The sequence below is a fragment of the Pelmatolapia mariae genome, linkage group LG18 (genome assembly GCF_036321145.2).
Source record: "Pelmatolapia mariae isolate MD_Pm_ZW linkage group LG18, Pm_UMD_F_2, whole genome shotgun sequence".
In the NCBI taxonomy this organism is placed as follows: domain Eukaryota; kingdom Metazoa; phylum Chordata; class Actinopteri; order Cichliformes; family Cichlidae; genus Pelmatolapia; species Pelmatolapia mariae.
The window spans coordinates 28484927-28508623 of record NC_086243.1 but is presented as its reverse complement, the minus strand read 5'-3'; the positions used below and the strand labels follow the sequence as shown (position 1 = coordinate 28508623).

Genomic DNA, 23697 nt, shown 5'->3' with positions numbered 1-23697 from the left:
GGCTGAAAACACAATGACGATGGGGGAGAAGCAAAGAATGTGTGTCTTGAGGCTAAAAAAAAGTTTGGGTGTGGATTAACGGCAACTCTAGCTAGCGGTTTAGTTTTTAGTTCAGTGTTGGTTTCTTTATTTGTTCAGCTCTGTAGCATGTGAAATGTTGGCTTGTTTAAAGCTACACCTCAAGCAGGCTCCTCGATAAAATCTCAAATTGAGCTTTGTGCTGAAAGTAGGCCAAAAAGTAGCCGCTTTGTACTACTAAAGAGGGCGGTGTGGGAGGCTAAACTGTGAGAGGACAGTGGGATTTGTCTCTCAAAGGGAGCTGCTAACAAAGCTTAATCTTGTTGAATCAAATGAGATATTTAGCAGAGGCTTAAATTGTTTTCCAGTTTTTTACTTGGCTTCTTGTTATACAAAGTTGTAGTAGTTATTGTGGTGTTGTGAAGTCATCAGATTTGTAAAATAATTGCTTTTAATTCCCAAGTTATCAATCAGAAACTGCCTGGTTTGTCTAAACAATGTGGTCATTTGGCTCAAAGTTTAAAGCCACCCCCACTGTGTCCTAAACAGCCTTTAGTTTAGTCTGATGTCCTGAGAATAGAACTTCCCTTTTGTAGACCCACACCACCCTGGGAGACTTGTAAAGAATATCTTGAAGAGACCACAGCTGGACTATGGTTTGGTTAGACTGCATTATGGACTGTAAACTGTGGTTGAGGATATAGTAAGAATCAGGACGTCTTAAATCTAGGTCAGCTTGGTTAACCAGATTCTTAAGAACCTCTTGTTCAGCCTTGGCCACAGCTGTGATTCAGATATGTTGACGCCAGCACTCCAATTGGACAAGATTGGTCTTGCTTGCATCTTCCTGTAAAGGAATAGCAGCCTCGGGCTGTGTTTTGTCTTCCCTGAACAAGCTGAGTTGGTTGAAGTAGTAGTCGGTGGCCACCTAGTTGTTGCTTTAAGGCCTAATTTAGTGACATGGGAATAAAGTGACTCGTGTTAATTGCTGACCAGTCTTGGCTTGTAGACAGCATTATAATGACATGGTAACGGTGTCATATGGAGGTGTGACAAACACATATGTATTTGATCTTGTACAGCAGTAGAGCACAGATAATGTTCACCAGGCATGTTAATTGCAGACATGGCTGCAGACTATAGCCAAATGTGCACCAGTGAGTCACTTCCTTAGTTACATTGTTGTGCTATTTAGGCAAGGCCCTACAAGTATCCGGGGGAGTTTTGGAGGGTCATTTAACCTTACTCAGTGCCTTAGCCTGCTTCTGACTGGTCAGATGTGAGTCACAGATTACAGGACCTCCAGTGACGGCAAGACGAAGCAACTGGGAGTGTTTGTTTGAGGAGATATAATCATGATCCTTTCATAGATATTATGAGGCTTAAGTCAGTGGTAAAATGTGGTAGTTCTCACATCTAAGAGGAGAAAGTTTCATAACACTTCAGATGTGCAGAAAGAAACACACAAAGGTTGGTAGATAGACCTGAGGCCATTTTTACAGTGGATTTGTACTTCTGCGTTAACTCAAGGCTCATAGGTATAGTGTTACCACAGACCCTTCTGTAACCATATGCTGTAACTTGACTTGTAGCTCCCTAGAAATGTAACTGCACATCACCAGGTGGGTAATCCTTTTATGGTCAAAATGAATCCATTTGCAGCCTCTTAAACTACAAGGACTCGCTGCTTGGTTTCTCACTTTAAAGTGAAAATGTTTGCCTCATTAACTTTGGGCTGGGAAAAACAAGACATGTGAAGACACAACCCTGCGACTCATCAGGGTTTTCTTTGGTTCCAACAGGCCTTATTAAAATCTGTTATAAATCAGAGTAAAAGAAATCTCCCAGAATAACCTCTCTTTTGGTGAAAAGCCCCCCTCCCACAAAAATGTAAAGACTGCTGGCATGCTGTAATTGATGGAAACAATGATAAAATTACTTTACAAAACATTTAGCATGAGCAATTTCAAAGCCTTTGGAAGTAAGTCGGTTAACTAATTTATACAATGTTTAATGAAATCCAGCATTAGTAAATTCTTAATGCAGTTTTTATTTAAGGAAAACTGTTCTGGCTTTGGCATGTAAAAGACAGCTGAGCAGCCAAAATGTCCTCACTTGGGATCAGACTGAGTAAACTCGGTAAACGGAAAGAGAAATTTACATAGCTTCCCACGACATAAATTTGGAGTTTGTTTAAATGGAGTGCATTATCTCATCCCTCTGAGGAATATTGAGAGATGGGGATCTTTTTCATACCTTAAAAAACTCCAAACAAACTCTCCAAACATTTTTCAGCTAAAATAATAGATTTATCTTTGTCAGAGTAAGATTTCATAACTGCTGGATATCTAATAGACACTGGATATATTGGATTTACTCACATTTTTTTTTTTTTTTTTTTTTTTTTTTTTTTTTTTTTTTTTAGATTTTAAAAGCAAGCGCTCACAGGCTTAGGCTTGTCAGAATAATCAAATCTCACCTTAAACTTTTTTTTTCTTCTTCTTTTTTTGCAACAGATAGTTTAGGTAAAACGAATACTTTGACTTTGTTGATAAAGGGGTCAATATAAGATAAAAATCTGCATTCTTGACAGTTAAGACATCAGCTGAACACTTGTTGGTGGAAAGAGTAACTTCCCTTCAACTGTTTTTTCTAGTCAGCTGGTTGCCAGATAATGGTTTCTGATTCTGTAACAGGAAAAAAAGTACAGAAATTATGCATAAGCAACGAAAGAAAAAACAGCTAGACAGTAGAACATGTTTTTGGAAGTGCCTACAAGGGAATCACTGAAATTGCAAGCGGGTCATTTCCTTCAACTGTGCTCTGACAATGAACATGTCCATCCTGATCCTTTAACAGCCTGTTGGATGAGAATACCGGCGGCTGGGTGTGGTTTGATTAAGGAAATTGATGAAAAGTCACGCTGAGTTGTTTGAGGACCTAATGAACCAAGAGTAGACTGTGACTTTCAGCAGCAGATGTGGACCGGGTGGCAAACAGAGCTTGGTTGTGGGGGAAGGGTGCCGGGCTCGTTCTCTGAACTCCCAGATGACCCACTCTGTAAGAACAATGGAGACTTGTGTTGTAAACCATCTTTCCCTTTTGCATATTTCTCAGAGAAGATTCGGAAGAGTCACGCTTTCACCAGTGCGCTTGCTACAGTAGCTGTCAGGTTTTTAAGGCCCACATTGTGGCATTACATGATATCCGTTACCAGTGTTGGGGAGTAACGGAATACATGTACCGCCGTTACGTATTCAGAATACAAAATATGAGTAACTGTATTCCGTTACAGTTACCGTTTAAAAAGGTGGTATTCAGAATACAGTTACTTTGGTGAAATAAATGGAATACACGGCGGTACTTGTTTCATATTGTGGCGGGTCAGGATTGTTTGGGTTTGTTTGACAGCTACGTTTTGTTGTTCCAGGCGGCAGTGTTACGGTTGCCATGGTTACAGGGTGACGCTCTCTCTCTGCCTGTTTCCTGGGTGAGAGAGCGCTTTTTTGTTGTTGTTGTTGTGCTAAGCTAAAAGGCAGAATGCTACAGGCATAGCTCTAAAGAATGTAGCCTCATGGGCAGTGTAGTCCGTGCTGCAGCGAGAATGGACTGTCATACACGTTATGTGTCTGTGAGCGAGGGAGGGAGAGAAAGGAAAAGTCCGAGCTGTCACGGAGCAAAAACGGGAGCTGGAAGCATGTAAATATAATAATAACCACTGCAGCCAAGAAGAGTGCCTGAGGAGCCCATTTGTAAGTAAGCTATTAAAACTCAACTGTACACTGTGTTCGTGTTTTCCTCCGGAAACAATAAGTTCCGTTGGAGCAGCCTTTCAACGCCTCTCTCTGTCTCCCGCAAGCAAAGTTGACCCAGACAACAAAGTAAAGCTAGTTTTCGGCTACCAGCCCGACACGAACCCGACGTATTAGCCAGAGGTCCCTTTACTACGTTTCGGACCTTCAGTAACAGTAATAAATCACAGCAATAGTACATTCACGTAGTTGTAAGCAGCATGATAATATATTAAGTAATCCATAGTATTCAGAATACGTTACTCTCATTGAGTAACGTAACGGAATACGTTACAGAATACATTTTGGGGCATGTATTCAGTATTCTGTAGTGGAATACATTTTAAAAGTAACCTTCCCAACACTGTCCGTTACATAATGAATAAATGTACATTAAAACAAGGCAGGAAACGATGTCAACAATCTTTAGAGCAAATGTGGAACTTTTAAAGATGGTGTTTGAAGCAACAGCTTGAGCTAGAGAAATCAAACTAGGTTAGGTTTTTGAAAGCTGGTGCTGCCATGCTGAGCTCACAGTTGCAGTCAAATATGTGCTGCTGAAGTTTGTCCACATTTAATTTAGGAACACACAATTGCATCTCCTTTCAGGTGCACATCGATAACTGCATACATAAACACCACCTCTATCCTGAAAAGCCTTTGTGATGATTTTCTGCTTAATTTATAGAAACTCTAAATGCTTTTTTACCGGTGGTTGTACAAAAGAAGCAATTTATAGATGTTTGTTTCCATGTTTGGATTTAGAAACTTCTTGTGAAAATTTAGATGTTTGATAACATTTAATTGAGAAAATAACTGAAAGATTAATTAAATAATAATTAGTAAAAGCCCTGGTTTCAGGTAGGAGCCCATTAATTAAATGTAACATATGATATTGGGGATTGTTTGTGCATTGGAAAAGAAATGGTTATAATATTGTCTGATGATGGGGGGGAAATGAAAGTGTTCAAGGTCTTACTGTGCATCTGACCACAGGTATCTACACTGCATAAGATCAGACTTCAGAGAGAATAACAGTAAAAGGGACAAAGATGAAGAGCAAAAATAAAGTTAATAAAGTAGATTAGTATCAGAAATTGTCACAGCAAAAAGTTCACAATATTCAGTGTCTAATAGTGTGATGCACATTTAAAATGATGTAAGCCAACAAGAAACCAAGTGGCCAACCTCAGCTCACATGAAACCAGAAACCAATGAGAAACCAGCAAGAGTCACGAAACATTTTCCACGTTAAATATTGGCATGCACAAATGCAAATTGTTGGCATAAAGTGATATGTTTTTGTTCAGAATTGGTGCTTATTCTTTTCGATAATTTCCATTTATATGTATGACTTTTTTGTTTAAATCATGGGCTAAAGAACTGCGAAGATTATTCAGCCCGTGTGGGTAGAGTGTTGTCTAGACAACCATTTGTTTTCTTTTGTTCTTTTATTTATTTATTTATTTATTTATTTTTTTTTATTTTCAGCCTGAGGAAGTCGAGGAAGCTGCACGTCAGCAGAACCTATTTGGCAGGAAACTTTTTGCAGGTGTTCTGAATACATTTGAGATTGACATGGGGGGAGGTGCAAAGTAGACGTAGGCTTTTAGATCATGTCATGCTTCTATTTTTCGTGTTTATCACATAACACTTTGTATAGAAACACGATTTAGCTTTAAAATACCATAAACACAGCCAGTCATTATTGTTTTGGACTGCAGTCATCCACAATCTAAACACAGACATATATTATGGAATACTAAATACTAACAGATGTGCTTCCTTTTCACCACACCGGGCTTAACTGTTCATAGCTTAACTGTGTCAGGCAAGTCACAGAGGAGTCAGGACAGCAGGTTTTTAGGCTCCACTTGTTGACGTGTTTTACTTTAAATCAGAGCAACTCTTTCATTTCCACATATCAGCCTAGCAATTTATGGGACCTTTTTTTTTCCTAGAGGAGTTGTCGGGCATCAACTTTAAATTCCATTTTAAAAGAGGAGGTCTCTCTCCTCAGACTGTGTAACACGCGATGACACACATCTGCAGAGTCTGAGTCAAAACTGCTTGCTGTCTTAGATTTGAACCATTTTGCTTGGAGGGAGCCTTTGAGCCTGTCCTAGCTATCATAGAGTGAGAGGTAGGGTACATTCTGGGCAGGTAGTTTATTCCACACTAATGCAGAGAGATGGACAATTAGTGACATTCACATTTAAACTTACAGCAAATGTGGAATCACCAGTTAACCTAACACGTCTTTGTAGTTTGAGTGAAAGCGAGACTATGGAGACAGAAATCGAACCCTTGTTTGTCTTGCTAACCGCTACAGTCCTGTTCTGCCTGTGAATCTTAAATTATCAATCAATATATGATGTTCTGTTTTCCTTTCAGAAATGCAGTTACATTACACACTATCATTCCAGTAAGTCAAAATAAGAGAGGAGTCGATTTTCTGCAGGACAAAAATAATTCACAGTGAATTTTCATCACAGAGCGTGGGGTCTGGTCCCTAAGGCATCCTTCTGATTGTGCATTCAATCAAAACGCCTCGTGGCTGATGGCAGACAGCAGGCAGCAAATCGTAGTAAAAGGTGCTGTGGAGGATTGAGTTTCAGTCTACTTTTCTCAGCAGTTGTTGGAAAAAACTTTTCATTTCTTTTCTTTTTATTTTTTTTTTTATGGCTATCCAAAGTAATCCATGGAAAATGACACATCTGTTAGCGTGCTATGTTTTGCCGGTACGTTTGGAGGATTGGACGAATATATTTACTTCTGCCAGTTGTTGAGCTAACAGTTGGAAAATTGTAACATGTTGCACAACACTACTTGCTGTTAATTATACAAAATACCTCAAGTTTAAAAAAATCTATATTTATTTCCAGGTTCTGGGACCAGAGTAGTTCCTTTTGGGCCATAACTGGGATTGGTCCTGATGAATGATTTACTGGTTGTTTAAAAAAGACAAAGTAAATAAATAAATAAAAATAAAAAGAATCAGAATAAAGGTTTTTGGTCTTACACCAAAGGAAAGTCTCTAGCACTGTGGTTTTTGAACAGGTTGTTGTAAGTGGGGTGTATTTACAGTACCTTAAAGTATTTTTGTTATAAAGTACCTAAAAATGAGAGAAAATTAACAAACTTCTGTTAAGTCACACAACACAGACTTTTTGCCTTAATTAGATGTGGTCCAAATGTGCTAGGACAACATAGGATGGACTCTGATTTTTCATTAATCAAATTGCTCTATGAATATTGCTGAAATGACTGGCACTTTGCATTATACTTAACTTTGCACAGACAGTGTCAGATTGGTTTAGCAAGTGTGGCTCATGTTGCCAACAACATGAGATATTTTTGAATGTGGTTACACATTGCATTGTTCAGGTGCTACATGCGACACTCCAGTTTCTTCATCAGACTATAGGCCTGTGCAGGATGTCATCTGTTTTACTTTAAACCTTGTTTGTTTAAAGCTTCCTGTCAGAGGAAGACGGACGGTGCTGACTATTGGGCCTCGTGGCATTGTAAAATCTTAGACAGTTATGAAAGTTGTAGGTATCTTGATGCATGCTCAGTCATCCAGGTGAGGAAATCTGAAAAAGTTGAGTCTGTTCATCCGGCTGTAGCATTTTCAGTCCAAGTGACTCATCCAGGTGATCTGAAGAAGTCTTCAGAAGAAGAGTGATGAAACGTTTTTCCTGAAAATGCTACGCCCAGATGAACACAATCAACTCTTTTACGATCGGTTGTAGGTAGCTCTCCTGTAACCCACTTATCTTAAGAAAACTGTGTTTGTACAATGGTTCCCTGTTAATTTCCTGTCAATAAATAAATAATAGCCTCTGTGTTTCAGAGGAATGGCTGCCAAAGCTTGAGTCTCTTGATATTGATTCATGGCGACATTTCCTAGTAAAAGTACTACAGTGGACTTTGATATTGAAAGGTAGCATTTGGATGTGAGCACTTATTTAAGAAATGCCTGACCATATAACATCCCAGTTACTGCAGTTGTACTGGTAAGAGCTGTGCTGGTTATTGTCAGCAGGAGCTGAATTGTTATGAAAAAGTGTGACACTACAATGCAGCACCAATGGAGAACTTGTGCTGTCTCCATCAGCGTGACCATACAAAGTCATGATTAGCCACAGTTTACTCATGTTCTTGTAAACATTAGGCTCGCAGGTCTGTCCCGTGTTCCCGTGTGGTGATTCAGAGCAGGTTTTAAATGGGAACATAACTGTCACAGTTGTGTTATCACTTGTATTTGTTGACAGGTTTATTAATTTTTTAAATTAATTATGACATTTTTAATCAGTACTTACCAACAGTGTGCGGCAAGGAAGCAGCATGGCATGTAGAGGACAAACTCCTTTTACTCAAATATTGTACAGACTAATCTGTGTGCATCACAATGTGAATTCAGAACTTTCTGCTAATACACTGAACGTTATTGTGCAAGAGTAATATGAATACTGAATAAATAATCAGGCAGAGCTGGACTAATTATGAAATTATTAAATACATTTCTTTGATGTATATTACAGTGTTGTGAGTATTTAGGGGATTTAAATAGAAGAATAAATGAAAAACTGTAAATATATCACTTTGGATTGTTTATCTGCATGATCTTAGAAAAAGTGGTAATCTGATAAGTAAATGGGGGGAAATATGCTGGAGATTCCCTGATGATGAGTGTAATTGCAGTTTTGGATTGTGTGTATGTATGTATGTAGCCACTGTAATTGTGTCAAATTACAGTGGCTACACTGTGCTTTCCATTGGTTAAATGAGGTCCTAAGGGTTTTTTTTTTTCTAAATCTGGGCGAGCCATGGGATAGATATAAATGAGAAACAAAGAGAGAGCAACTTCCTAATCACAATATAGACCCACCTCAAAACATATCCTTTCACTGAATGTTTTTCCTACATAAAGAAATTGGTTGATTTTGATCCAGCTTCATCCTCATTTCTGACTCTATTGTGGACCATAATTTACAAAATGAACATTGTTAAATTCAGTAAAGTTGAAACCAGCAACCAAATCAGTCGTACACCCACTCCAAATGTCACAGTGTAAAGCCAAGCCATCTTGTTTTTCTATAAACAATCACTGACCATCACTATCTTAGAATATATTTTAGTTTCAGTAGTAAAACTTTACCAGTTGAATGTCAGTGATGTAGAGTAGCAGAAGCCAGCATTGGAACCCTGAAGGTTTAAGCTGTTTTGGGTTAAATTACCAGCGAAAACTTCAAAAAGTGCATTTGGGTAAACTTTAAGGACCATATCACCATGTGCGATGAGTGGCTGATCAAAAGAAGTTATAGCATATGAAAGGTCCCTCATTTATCTTTTGATAGACTCATCTGCAGCTTTTTTTTTCATAATCATCATGTAGTTTAAAGCATGTTACACCTTAACTGGATCTTCTGTAGCAGATGAGACTTTTCTGACCTGTTTTTTGAGGTTACCACTTACACAAATGCTTTAAAGTGCCAAATATTGTCATAGTGATCAGTGTTCAAACTTGTATTTAGGACATGCTCCTATGCCAGTTGGCGTTCTATCATGTTTTACAGTTGTGAGAAGCTGCTTAGCCACACAGTCGGTTACAAATTAAGCCTTCACACTGTTTAGCTTAAAACTATCAGTTCTTATCAGCTGCACATGTTAATGTTCTATCAATACTATTGAACAAGTAAGAGCCTTTCCCATTCAACAGTCAGACACTGGTTCAAATAAAATTAAGTAAGTGTTTCTAAATAATTCAAACTAGAGCAGGGCGATATGACCAAAAATATTTATCACGATATACATTTGAAAATTTGCGATAACGATATAACTGACGATATAATTGATACTAGACAAAATACTTTACAACTCCACAACTTTATTAGTGCAAAAAAAAATCAATGTATTTTCACTTAAACAAGCAGCTGTTTTTTTATGTGCATTAAAGTTATATAAAAATTTAACAGTGCAAATGCAAATTCCTTGCTGACAGTTTAGCCAAAAGGCATTTCCAGTGGAAATTGGCCGACATATCCTCAGCATAACCATGTATAATATCCACAAAGCTTAAAAAGAGGTTATACACACACAATACGGTAATATTATGTTCAAGCACAGTACGTATCACTCCGCGAGGCTCCTGCCTACGATAGCCGTAATGCTCCGAAAATCCATCAAGCGGTGCGGGTTCGTAGCTTAGCAAAGTCGTGCTAAAACATTTGACAGATTTTCGAGCGCCGTGTACCACATAAAATTGTTTCGAGGTCAGTAAACACAACCAGAATTCATACATAAGGCACACGGGATTATAAGGGGCACTGTCGATTTTCAGAAAAATCAAAGGATTGATTTTAAGTGTGCCGTATTTTCAAAAAAAAAAAACCCACGATAATAACAACGGCCCGCTAGCATGCTCTACCAAAAAAAAGTGCTTTGTTGTGTAGCTGACGGATGAAAGCTAAGAATGCTGCAACCACTGAGGTTGCAGCATTTTTACAAACCAATTCTGGTTCATCCGTTTCATTCAACGATCCGCTTTCGCCCTTCTCATTCTCTGTCGCCGCCATGTGCGTATGAAAACAAAGGCACTGCGCATGCGCGTTTTACCCATATTCTATCGCGATATTTCATTTTCTTATCGTTGCCCAACATTATACCGGTATTACCGTGAATGGTATGATATGGCCCAGCCCTAATTCAAACTAAGCAGTAAGTTGTCTGTCTGGATATTTAAAGCCCGGTAGCTTGTTAATAAATGCAAAGGCTATGTTAAATTAATTAATGTATCCTACACTGTTGTCATTAGCTCAAAGGATCTTTAAGTCTCCTAGTGATCTAGGTGGAAGGAAACTTTTGCTGCTTTTTGTAGGTGAACCTGTCGCTCAGCAGTTGGATGTTGGCTGTAGCTCTCTGCTGCTTGCTCTTGCTCTTAAATTTAATGTAGATAAATATACATTTATGTCTTAGTTAAGGAAAGACCAAATGAGTCGAGAGTTCAGAATAATATTTCCTTCAGGAGAGATGTGTGTGCCACGTCATGCCCAAAGATTAGCAACACAAATACCAATGCCTTTGACAAAAGGAGGCAGCGAGTGCCTTCAAATCTGTCATCTCTCTGTAATTTGTAGTCGACAGAGTTGGCCTTCAGAAATGTCGGGGTGGAGCCCAAAGTCTTCACATCCTGCTGGATGTGTTTCATGTTGAAACATTTTGTCCGTCTTGCCACACAGTCTTGTTTGTGTCTTGTTTGTGTCCGAGTTTTAGTTAGTTGAAGAGAGATTGTTTACTGATCAACTGAAAGAGTGAGCTATGATCTGCTGTTCGTGACTGCCAAGATTTTTTTAAAATAAAAAAAGTCACACTGCAGTGCACTTTTTCTGCTAATGTCATAATTTTTTTTTTAAACAGAAATCAGAATCAGAAATACTTTATTAATCCCGTAGGAAATACATGTTCTTATTTTTAAATGAGAAACTTGCTTTAAGTCGGTCAGTAGTTCTGATATAATAGGAAGTGGTTATTTTGTGGTTTCCTGTGCTTTCTGACCTACTGCACAACAGCAAACATACATACATGCATCTTTCATATCAAAACTTGTCTTACATAAGTGTTAAATGACCTTTCTTTTTCTTGGGTCATATGAATGGACTTTTGTCCCTTGCCTATTATCCTAACACTATCCAAACAAACTAATGAACAGACTATTTTGAGTCACAACGATTGGATTTCCTTTAAACAGAGACTATTTCCTTACTGTTATCTTACTGTGAGTAAAACACTGAAAATTGGTTTGTGTTTGAGGATTGGGCAGACATTTAAGAAGTGTGTCACTGGAGATTTGATAACGGCACAGATTCAGGAGGCGGCATGAAACAGCCTCACCAAATATGGGAATGTACATGCATGTGGACACCCTTAACTCTTTGTTTTCTGGTATGGGTGGGGTTTTCTGATATACATTTTATTTATTTATTTTAAACCAAAATGACAAAACTAATAAACAGACAAGAAGAAATAAAACTAAGTTGCGCACAACAGTTTGCTTTTACTCCAGGGGTGTAATCAGTCAGTTTTTAGTGGTTGAATTCTTAAAATCTGTCACTAAATTGTTAAGGAGACTAGTTAGTCATGATGTTAACTACAAGCTTTTTTTCTTTTTAAATACTTCTAAATGAATACTAATGTTTATTTAGTGTCTTTATAGTTTCTATATCTTGTATATACAGTTGTCTAATTTAAATTGGGAAGAGTTACATATTTCGCCTAATCTGATGCCTGGGTTCACAGTATGAGTATGAGGTACTAAACTTAAAGAAAATCTTGATCATCTCAGTTCTGCTTTTTTTTTTTTCTTTCCCCCCCCCCCCCCCCCCCCCCCCCCCCCCCCCCCCCCACTTTTGCTGTGTGGTTAGTACACAGTGTGGTAGAAGGACATCTGCTTAATCAACCACAAGTTATTCCTTCCTAGTTTACATTCTCTGGTATGGGCAGCTTGAAATTTCGTCATGCCTGCTAGAGTCATTACATGTTTTCTGTTTAAGTCATTATGATATACTTAGACAGTAAAGCCTAAGAGAACACTTCAGTCTTGTTCTATATTCCTACTTTTGTCGAATTTCATTAGTAAGCCTGAGTCGGCCTAAAAGCATCCAAACACAGTCCGCCTGATACAGTCAGGAAGCACGTATGTTGATCCATGGAAGTGATGATGAGCTGGCTGAGGCCAGCTGAGTGTGGGTGAATCAGCTCTCCTTATTTAGGATTTTCAAAATGGGAATGGCTCCTCCCTGCTGCTGCTTTCATCTCATGGTAAAGACAGAAGCTCAACAACATATGATGGGATAGACATTAAAAGACTGTCATGATCAAGACTTAAAGCCTGTTAATTCTTTGGCAAGTGTTTTAGAGATTTGACCCCCAGATGTCCGTGAGTTTGCAAGTTTGTGTTGTAATATTTACTCCAAATTTTTCAAACTAATAAAGCTGAACTAAAAATTGCATTTTATTAAACAATAAAGTGTCAACTTAAATTAGTTAATTTAGGCTTAACTAAGTGCAATGCTGTAGTGCCATAGAAGCTAATGTATGATGTGCAGCTGTAATGAAATTAAAAACTGAAACCTGGTATGTTTTTAAAAAGAAACCCATCTTCCTGTATTGGAGGCCACACAAGTTTCAGATCTCACTGTTTGAATGTCTTTAAAGTTTTTTTTTCTGTGCCACATTCAACCTCCACAACCACAACAGCACATATGCCAGCACCTTCCTCTTTCTCTTTGCTCTCTTAGAATTTAGTATGATTGTAAAGCCGTTTCAGCATGTGCAGCTGTTGTGCACCGTTTTTGAAAAAATGTGTTCAAAGTAGATGTTTTAATGTCATCTATCAGTGACCTGTTTTGTTTTCTGTTTTATTTTGCAGATGGACCTGAGGTTACTTTTAATAGCAGCATTATCAGCAGCCCTCAGTGGCAGCTGGGCACAGCAAGGTAGGAAGTTAAAGTTCCCGTTTTGCTCCTTTTCTTATCTTAACTATTAATTATAATCTAACCTACTGCACAAGGTATTTTCATCCCTCTGCAGTACAGCCATGAGAGCACTAATTTACTAATATTTCTTTTTTTTTCATCCTAAGAATGTGGAACTGTTTCTCTCAGGAACCTGTTTCAGGGAACTAAACGGGTCAAAGTCCGCTGATGTAGCAACAGCCTTTTTTTTTTTTTTTTTAACATGCAGCAAAACCGAGATACAAGGCCACATGTAGGCTTTTACAATCTTTTAAAAAACACAAGCACTCACACAATATAACAAGCAGAGTGAAGCCTGTTCCACGAGTATGTGAGGGTTTCCTTAGGCCTGTGTGACATAAATTTCATAATTACAAAGTGTGAACATGAGGCACTGTTTGCAGACTCGTCTTCAGAGGTGTTATTGTCACATGCGTTGACAATATAAAACATGGGCTTAGCCACAGAGACGTCACCCATCAGTTTCTGATGTCGCATTGTGTTTTGGTGATTTGAAACTAAAGGTGGCGAGTAGGAGGCGAGTCTGACCTGGCATGCACGCCACTTAGCCAAGACCCTGAGTAGTCTTTGTTTCTGACATTTAGAATGACATAAAATAGGCAAAATGGATTTAATGTTTTTGACTTAATAGATTTCCGTAGGATAAGGTATTTTTTTGGAAGCCACAAAAGTCACCCCTGCTGGGACGTATGCATTGGTTTAGCCTTCCTCACGGTATGCTGTTGATGATTTATTCCATTTGCTTAGTGAAGTAACTGAGTATCAAAATATACATATTTGGTAGTGTGCACATAAGGAAGGTGTTAAGTGTGCATGTGGTCTTTTTTTCATAAAAATCTTCTGTATTATGACTGACTTCCTGTCCTCCTCATGGAGCATCTCTGTATTAGGTGTGTAGAGTTTAACTACTGCAGAACCCAGAACTTCTAGCTCACTTGACCACTCCCACTGAGACAGAATCTCTTTCCACTTGATCACTGCCTCATTGATCTATATCTGATTTTTATTTTTGACTCTTTTCCTTTGTTTCTGCTAGTCTTGATCTGACATCTGACTGGGTTTTAAACAGTAGTCGTCCTTTCTTAAACAATTAGCATCAAGCACAGAAGTACTAGCCTGTGTGTATGTATTTCTTTTTTCTATGAAACGGCCCTGTAAGAAGTCTTACAGAGGTCAGTAAAGTACACAGACCACCCAGGAACCACCAAATAGTTCCTGAAGTAGAAATTATTTATTGTTACACTTTCTTTTTCTTTCTTTTCTTTTGCTCTTGACACACATTATGAATGATAGTGATAGAAAAGTTTTCACACTGGCTTGTTCTCATGCTTTTTCCCCTTCAAATCTTCATTCATGGTTTTATGACTGTTAGTCCTTTTGGCCAACAGTTGGAGTTTTTTGTTTTATGGAGTTAGGTCATTGCTTGGTGAGTTGTCTGGAGCTTTTCCCAGCATGACTCAGTTTTCTGGTCTGGGAGGGGGGAGGGAGGAGGAGGGAGGGGGGGTGCTTTCCAGCCAAAAGCTGCTTTGAGTTAGTGAGCTAATGGAAAAGACTGTATCATCTTGGCTAAAAGGAACTTGTGTCGTCTCTTTCAGATGGAAGCATATGCATCAAGGCAAACGCGCAGTCATGTGGGGAATGCATCCAGGTCTCTGAGATCTGTGGATGGTGCACAGATGAAGTAAGTTGGATTAGCAAAGCTGTGTCAAAGCTATTTTATCACATGAGTGAAAACTATCAGAGAGCTCTTGATCAGTGAGGAAAGTTTCAGTTTCCTTGAGCTGCACAAAAAATGATGAAAGCTAATATCTGTCATTGTCACCATTATTAAATAGGAGTACAAGACTGGAGTCATTCTGCGATTCAAAACAAATGAAATGGTTTAAGTGACAAAATGCAATAAAATCCATTTAATTAAATTAACTTTCACCTTTGTTGCTTATATGAATGCGTGCATGTAATCTGTACTCACCCTGTAAGCAGTATAAGTACTCAGGAGTTAAGAGATTAGAGACTTTTTGGTTTTCACCCAATGGCAAGTAAACCACAGTTGGTCCATTAATTGTAAACAGCAGTGCTGCTCCTGCTGCTGCTTCTTCACTGGAAACTTGGTCAGGATGAAGCTGCTTAATTAGATGTTTAGTGTACCTAAGGCGGATTTTCTTGCTGTGGTTGAAATGCAAACAGACCACAGTATGAGGAAAAGACCAAAAACATGCAGTTGGAATTAAACATTCATGCACAGTAACAAACAAATGTAAATGAAGTTCTTTTTATGCTGTGTCAGTGAAGTTAACATGAGCAAGTAGAAGTTTTGATTACATTTATACTTTGATTGCAACTAAAAATGGATTTATAATCCAGCGTATATTTAAGTTAGTACACTAGACACAGAGTGGGGCATCAGGACCTGTTCTTTCTGCCCCTCAGTGGCACAGAGGTCCCATTTGACACGGGCCAATCTTTAACCTGCTAGTTCCCTAGTATAAAGTCTCAGTGGTATTAGAGTGGGTGGGCATTTCCTGCCTTCTGCATGCTCTGTCCAAACAGCTCCCTCGCCTTATCAGAGGATACAGAGCATTTCCATTATTCCAAATACCTCTGAAGCAGACTATTTCCTGCTTTGCGCTACTTGTGAGAAAGGATAACCGTGGAAAACATACTGACCTGATTCTCTTAAAACCAAATCACATTTATGTATGAACATGGCTGTAGATTTCACTTCTACTGTCACCAGACTTCAGTGTACAGTTATAACCATGTTTAGGTGAGAGACTCTTAAAATAAGTGAATTTATCTGAAATGAAACGGGGGGGAACACTGACTGATACATGTGAGGCAAGATTCACATGTATGTGTTTAAGGTCTCATGTTCACTTTAAACAAGGTTGTGGGAACACAGATCAACAAATTCCTACACCTGGTTAGCCTTGGATGTGTACATATCTATATGAAACATTTTACATTTCTGTACATGTTTGTTGCAAAAAGAGAGAAACTAAAGGCAAAAAGAGCTAGATTGAGCTGCGTTACAGCTTAACCGCCCAGGAAACACAGACAGGCTTTAACCTGCACCACATTTCAAACATGGAAGAAGAACAACCCTTAAACTGTCCAGTTTTGTTCTGCACAGAATAAAAACACTGAAACAGGGAAAAAAATTAAATTGATTAGATGGAAAGGCTGAGTTTTATTGGAGAGGATGGTGGTGGGCCAACTATAGGAAAACAGATTTATAGTTAAGGTGAGCCTTTTAGTAAACTGTTGAAACCATGTCAGGGTTAAATGCTTTTTGTTCTCGTCATGTGCCAAGACAACTGCATTCCTGTTAAATCATGTCTGCTGCTCTCTATCAGCCTGCTGATATCCACCCCTGAGCTTGTGAAATCAGGACTCGACTTCAGTTTGTAGTTGAGTGAAGTCGTTTGGAACAACTAAAGAGATCTCTCTTTAGAAGAAACGCTCTCTCACAAAGTAGCTCTGCTTTAGAACTCATCAGATTATGTGCAGCTAGATGCAGGCAAAAAGAAAAAGAGGTGTTCTTTATTTCATGAGGTTTTGGAAATAACTGAGTCAAAGCACTATTTTCGTTTTGACTGGGTTCATTGTCTCGGCTTCTCCTCGACTGCTCCTTGTGGTGTCTCATGTGCATCCAGTCTATATTCTCTGTTAGGCCTGTCAATCATCTGTTTCTCCTTTTCTCTCCTTTTTACGAGTAACAGATTAAAGCAGTGCAGGTTTCAGGAGACCTTAGCCTTATGTTTCGTTGCATACCTTGTCATTTCAACGTTCATGAGATTTGTATCTGGAGCACTCGTGCTCCAAAGATTAGTCTGTTTATTAGTTAAAATAACAAAACAATTTTGTTTCACTGAATGAGTCTATAACCTTTTATACTTGTAAAGTGACACATTTAAATCGGTGTCATTAAAAACACTGACACTGAGGCTCCAGAATATAAGGTGCTCGATGGTGGATTGAAGCCTGGTAGAAAAATGGAAGCCACTAAGCTTAATTTTGGAAAATTAGATTTTAAACTTGAAAATACATTGTTCGTCTTCAAAGATCAAATTACTTAATTTTGTTAGGCTAATAAGATGCATAAATTAAGGAAGTAGCTTTTTCGAGGAAAAAAAAAAGTAAAGAAATTTAAACAAATTCAGTGAAGGGGGAAAAAAGGGTAAAAAAAAACCTTAATTTGAAGGGTCTGAAATGGTAAAAGCTGTGAGCAAGAGTGTGACATGTAGCCTCAAAATTATATAATTAGGGGGGGAAATTCTCGTGTGTGTGTATATATATTATCACTTAATTTTCTTTGTGGTAATTTTCTAATTTTTAACATTCACTACTACCCATAACATTAGACAGGCTTACCCTCGTGTAACTAAAAGTCCTCCCTTCACAAATGTTGAATAAAAACTAGACTGATATTTTCTACCTTGGGTCGAACTTTTGAACCAACTTCTTGGTTGGGGGTGAGGAGAGGAAGACGGGATAAAAGACACGCTGTGGAAGAGAGCCAGAGATTAATAACAAGGATGATTCAATGCAGAGAGGTCTATATAATACATACACATAATGAGTGAGAAAGGTGACTTATGAAGAAATACTCAGTGCATCATAGGCCATGTCCACACTAATACATTTTCGTTTGAAAACGCATCTTTTTCTCCCCGTTTTGGCCTTCCGTCCACCCTGAGATGGCATTTTTGGTCAAGGAAAACTGAGCTTTTTGAAAACGCTCTCCAAAGCAGATCCATTTGAAAACGCAGTTTTCGCGTCACAGTGTGGACAGCTTATCCGCAGGCTTTCAGAAACGATGACGCATTTTAGTCATATGATGCAGTGATGGGACCAATTAAACTAAGATGGTATTCAAATTCTTTCATTCTCACTCGCTTTTGCAACTTTGTACTTTTGTGTTAATCGAAGCAACAACTCAACATCATTGTTAGTCCATTTAAAAAAAAAAATTAAAAAAAATGGTGCTTTTCTTCAACGTTTTGTCGCAACGTTTCAAAGAGCCGGAAAGTAAATAAATGGCAGACAGAAATGACGCAGGTTGAATTGTCTTACATTTCACGCGTGCGCAATACAGGAACGTAGCGTTTCAGTTGTTTTAGTGTGGATGAACAACTGTTCAGAAACGACTGAAAACGCTAATGTGAATGTGGAGTGTTTTTAGACGAAAACAATGTTTTCAAATTTACCCGGATCAGTGTAGATGTAGCCATAGGAATCCCCCAGCAGCCTACACCTATTGCAGCATAACTAAGGGAGGATTCAGGGTCACCTGGTCCAGCCCTAACTATATGCTTTAGCAAATAGGAAAGTTTTAAGCCTAATCTTAAAAGTAGAGATGGTGTCTGTCTCCCGAATCCAAACTGGAAGCTGGTTCCACAGAAGTGGGGCCTGAAAACTGAAGGCTCTGCCTCCCGTTCTACTTTTAAATACTCTAGGAACAACAAGTAAGCCTGCAGTCCAAGAGCAAAGTTCTCTAATGGGGTGATATGGTACTATAAGGGCATTAATATAAGATGGGATCTGACTATTCACGACCTTCTTTGTGAGGATCAGGATTTTTGAATTCAAAATCCTGGTCTTCTGCCACATACAAGGATGTATTGTTATTCATTCTTTCACTGATTAGGTTATTGCTGCAGCGTGGTTTTCCTTTCACAATACAACCCAAAAGGAAAACACAAGCCAAAAGAATTTGAAGAAAATTATCCCGGTCTGTGGTGGGAAAATCATTTGGAGTAATTCTCTAATGGTCTTTTCTTCTTTTTGCAGACGTTCCTCTCAGAGGGCGAGTCCAAATCAGCCCGCTGTGATGATGTGACCTACCTGAAGAAGAAAAACTGCAGAAATATTGAGGACCCCCGCGGCAGCACTGAAATTACCCAGAACAAAGATGTCACCGTTCGCAACAAGGATGGGAACGTAAAACTCAAGCCTGAGGAGATCACACAGATACAGCCTCAGAAACTCAAAGTGACGCTCAGATCTGGTAAGTAGGCGTATGGTGATGCTATTTTCCTGACCATATTTACATTTATTAGCTAGCTGTTACAGAGCATCGACTTCAGTGTTTTCACCGACGCCATCTTGGTATTTTGAAACCAGGTGTGATGAGTGATGGCGGGTCTGACAGTGAAACCAAGGACACAGCAAACTTGTGGGCTAACATTTGTGATTAGCAAGTCAATAGCCAGTGAACGTTCTCTGGATAGTAGTAGTGACCATAAGCTACTGCATGATTAATGTGGCAAAATTTTATGCCAGATGCCCTTCCTAATGCATCGTCAGGGGATTTGTGTCTGCTTCTGGGATCAAACTTTAGATCTTTTGCTTCTTAGGCAAGTGCATAAACCGCTGTATTATGAAGGCTCAGGTCTAGAAACTAGCGACTGAGCCCAAAGTTTGCTGAGGTCACAGAGCTAGAAGTCACCTTGAAGTCTTTTTTAACCAGAGGAATATAGATGTAAATATACATAATTTTCCCTAGGAATCAATAAAGTATTCTGATTCTGATATCCTGGTTGAATTTCTTTTACTCGTCACAGTTAAAACAGCTGTGTAAATACCGTAACGTAATTAGAGATTAACAGATTGTGTTATGTTAAAAAGGCTTTCAATATAGCCTGAACTTTTGATGCTTTGGCAGTTTGCTGAAAATGCTGTCAGGTCAAAACAAAAGCAAATTTTTATTTGGAGTAAAAATGTTGATGGTTCATAGTTGGTATAGTGTGGTGTAATGTCAAAGCAGTTTAGATTTAGAAGCCGTTATATTTGTGTCAGTCTCATCTTTAGCCACTTTAAAGCCGGTGGACTGGAAAAGATCAGAATTTACAAGAATTATTTTAATAATTTTATCAGTTTGAAGAAGCTGGCATGATGCAAACTTAAATTTCCAAAGATGGTAAAAAGAATTTGAGACCACCCCCCTTAAATTATTTTCAGTTTCCAACCCTTTTGTATTTAAGTGCAACTCTGGTTTTCCAGTAAAAACAGGAAACTTGTCGTTAGTCTGATAACTAACGCTGACACTGACACTGTCTCAGCTGAGCTATGGACACACATACACTTACACTGATAAGCACACACTCATCCCCCTCCCTTTCCAACGCCTTCGATGCTTGTTTCCTGCGGGGGAACACGGCGGGTCTATGTGCCGCGCTGGAATGGTAGCGCTGTGCAGGGCGGCTGCTGTGTTCGCTTCGGATTACTCCTCACCCCCCACCCAACCCTGTGGCTTGTCATGTCTTCACAATGTTGTGCTGTGGACATTTATGTGCTTTTTGTGCAGAGCAGTTTTTTTGTTTCCTGTTCTCATGCTGTCCTACCATGGAAGCACAGCATGAGTAGGGGTCTCTTTTTTTCCTCTTGTACTTTCCCATTGTAATGTACATTTCAATGTTTTTTTTTCTCTAACGCTACCAATCTCCAACTTGTATCCCCATGTAATGTCTGTGTTGTGTGTGTAAGGTCGGGGGGGGGGGTGTCCCATTTCACTGCAGGGCAACCTGCATGTGACGAATAAAGCTTTGATTGATTGATTGATTGATAACAATGCTCTGTTTTTGCCTTTAAGGTGAGCCACAGACTTTTGACCTGAAATTCAAGCGTGCTGAGGATTACCCCATCGACTTGTATTATCTTATGGACCTCTCGTTCTCCATGAAAGATGATTTGGAAAATGTGAAGAACCTTGGCACTGACCTCATGAGGGAAATGCGGGAGATCACGTCAGACTTCAGGATAGGTACGGTTAAAAACATCAAACCCAATAAATGTCCTTCAAAACAGCTGAAAACCCTCAGCCTTCCAAATGAGTTTATAATCCTAAATTAAGAAATGCTCTCCTTTTTTGTTTCGCCTTAAGGTTTTGGCTCCTTTGTGGAGAAAACGGTCATGCCTTACATCAGCACCACACCCGCCAGGCTAATCAACCCCTGTTCCAACAACGAGAACTGTACGAGCCCCTTCAGCTACAAGAACGTCCTGAAGCTCACCAGCAACGGAGACAGGTTTAACCAGCTGGTCAGTCAGCAGCAGATCTCAGGAAACCTGGACTCTCCAGAGGGGGGGTTTGATGCCATCATGCAGGTGGCAGTCTGTGAGGTGAGCGTTTAATTAATTGAGCTTGTTTTTTGTTTTTTCATTCTTCTGTGCCTTCAAAATGCACAGAATACAAATAAGTATAAATAAGATAAATAAGGATATCTTCTTGTTTTGATCCCAGGAGCAAATTGGCTGGAGGAACGTGACTCGTCTGCTGGTGTTTTCCACTGATGCTGGTTTCCACTTCGCTGGAGACGGCAAGCTGGGCGGCATTGTCCTCCCCAACGATGGGAAGTGTCACCTGGAAAACAACGTGTACAGTATGAGCCACTACTACGTATGTACCATCATATCTTTAACACTAACAGTAAATCCAGGGAGAGCTGACTGAGAATGAGAGCTGTTATATGTTCACCTTTTTTAATAATGGTCTCAGTTTTATCGTCTGTTCATTAATTGTATCTTCACATGACCCATATTCTTTGTTAATAGTTTGTTTTGTATGTTTAACAGGATTATCCCTCTATTGCTCACCTGGTCCAGAAGTTGAGTGATCACAACATTCAGACCATCTTTGCTGTAACTGAGGAATTTCAGCCTGTTTACCAGGTAACCTTTGTACATTGTGTTTGAAGACGATTCTTTTTATTTTTTATACAAGCAGAACCCACACTGGGAAGGTTAAAAAAAACAAAAAAAAACAACCTGTATTGTTATGTATATATGTCTATCAATATTTATTGTTTTATTATATAATGTTTTTTGGCTCAGAATGGGTGTTGAGTGGTTGATTGGTCCATTAGACATGAAATCTATTATCTTATTTTTTTTTTTAAAAAATGTACATTATATTTCAGAAAATGATACCTCAATTAACAAAACAAGGTCAAAAAACCAATCACAACGCTGGTGATTTTCCTTTCTGCTCTCAAAGAATTTCTCAATGGAGGAAAATGTATTAACTTTCCAAAACTGTATTTCATAATTTAGTTAGGAATATCATCCAACCGATAGATCAGCTCCAATTTTTTTATGTAATTCAGAGGATACGATTAATGAACGTTAATTCTTTCTTTTGACTCTCGTTTCTCTTACAGGAGTTGAAAAATCTTATTCCCAAATCAGCTGTTGGCACACTTTCCTCCAACTCCAGTAATGTCATCAAACTCATCATTGATGCCTACAATGTAAGTTGAACTGCACAATCATCACGTGATCTTCGACTCTCCCTGATGATCGGGGATTGATTTAGCATTGAGTTATTTCTCATGTATACATAGCCAGGCATTTGTCATCTTCATCTGAGCACGTAAAGATTACAGGTAACAAAATGTAACATAAACATAAGAGGTCACATACAGAGAAATTCAACGCAAATAATCAGCCAAATTTGAGGAACTGATAAGTGGTGCTTTCCTCTTCACCTGTGTGTATGATATGTTCCCTCTTCCATCATAAACAAACCCAAGTGACAGCTATGCCTTAGCTGTGCCACTCCCAAAATACATATTAATTATAAGGAATTAATTATTACTTAAGTTAGTTATAAGCTGCTCATCTGTAGAGAGACAAAGTTTAATAAATGTTTGATTCTTATCTTTTTCTTTTTTGCAGTCTTTGTCATCTGAGGTGATTCTGGAGAACAGCAAGCTGCCCGAGGGCGTTTCTATCTCGTACAAAGCCTTCTGTAAAAACGGTGTGCGAGGAACAGAGGACAACGGCAGGAAGTGCACTAACATCTCCATTGGCGACGAGGTAATAGGATCCAGGTTTGGTTTCCATGTGCTGACGAGTGTAAAACAAGCAAACCAAAAATTATATCTGAGAAAAAGAAAGGGTTTAGATACACTGGGGAAAATGTATTGAGTCAAATACATTTATTTGATGATCTGAAACATTTAAATGTGACAATCATACAAAAAGAAAAACAGTTACCTTGATGGCATCCTCCTCATACGGTGTGATTCTCTCTGCTTTCCAGGTGTCTTTTAAGATTTCTATTGAATCTCAGAAGTGTCCTTCAGGTGGCAAGCCTGAGGTCATTACAGTGAAACCACTGGGCTTCAATGAGGAGGTGGCGATAGAGCTCAATTTCATCTGTGACTGTGAATGTGCCAAAAAGGGAGAGCCCAACAGTCCGAAGTGCCACGGGGGAAACGGGATTTTTGAATGTGGAGCCTGCAAGTAAGTATTGATGTAGAGCTGCTGAGCCATGTATGATGGAGCATAAGGATGTGTGGGTCTGTAATTTCAAAATATTCCTCAACATATTTAAGTAATTTGAT

The 23697-nt window shown here is 38.9% G+C and overlaps 1 protein-coding gene across 1 annotated transcript in view; it reads left to right on the top strand.

Moving 5' to 3' along the window:
• The window catches only part of LOC134616614 (integrin beta-1-like), a 29706-nt gene that overhangs the window by 357 nt on the left and 5652 nt on the right, over positions 1–23697 (top strand). The window contains exons 2-11 of the mRNA XM_063461517.1: positions 13243–13309; positions 14944–15029; positions 19142–19358; positions 20943–21113; positions 21234–21472; positions 21594–21749; positions 21926–22021; positions 22510–22599; positions 23027–23167; positions 23394–23596. Of these exons, the coding sequence (XP_063317587.1) occupies positions 13243–13309; positions 14944–15029; positions 19142–19358; positions 20943–21113; positions 21234–21472; positions 21594–21749; positions 21926–22021; positions 22510–22599; positions 23027–23167; positions 23394–23596 (1466 nt within the window). The remainder of the gene's footprint in view (positions 1–13242; positions 13310–14943; positions 15030–19141; positions 19359–20942; positions 21114–21233; positions 21473–21593; positions 21750–21925; positions 22022–22509; positions 22600–23026; positions 23168–23393; positions 23597–23697) is intronic.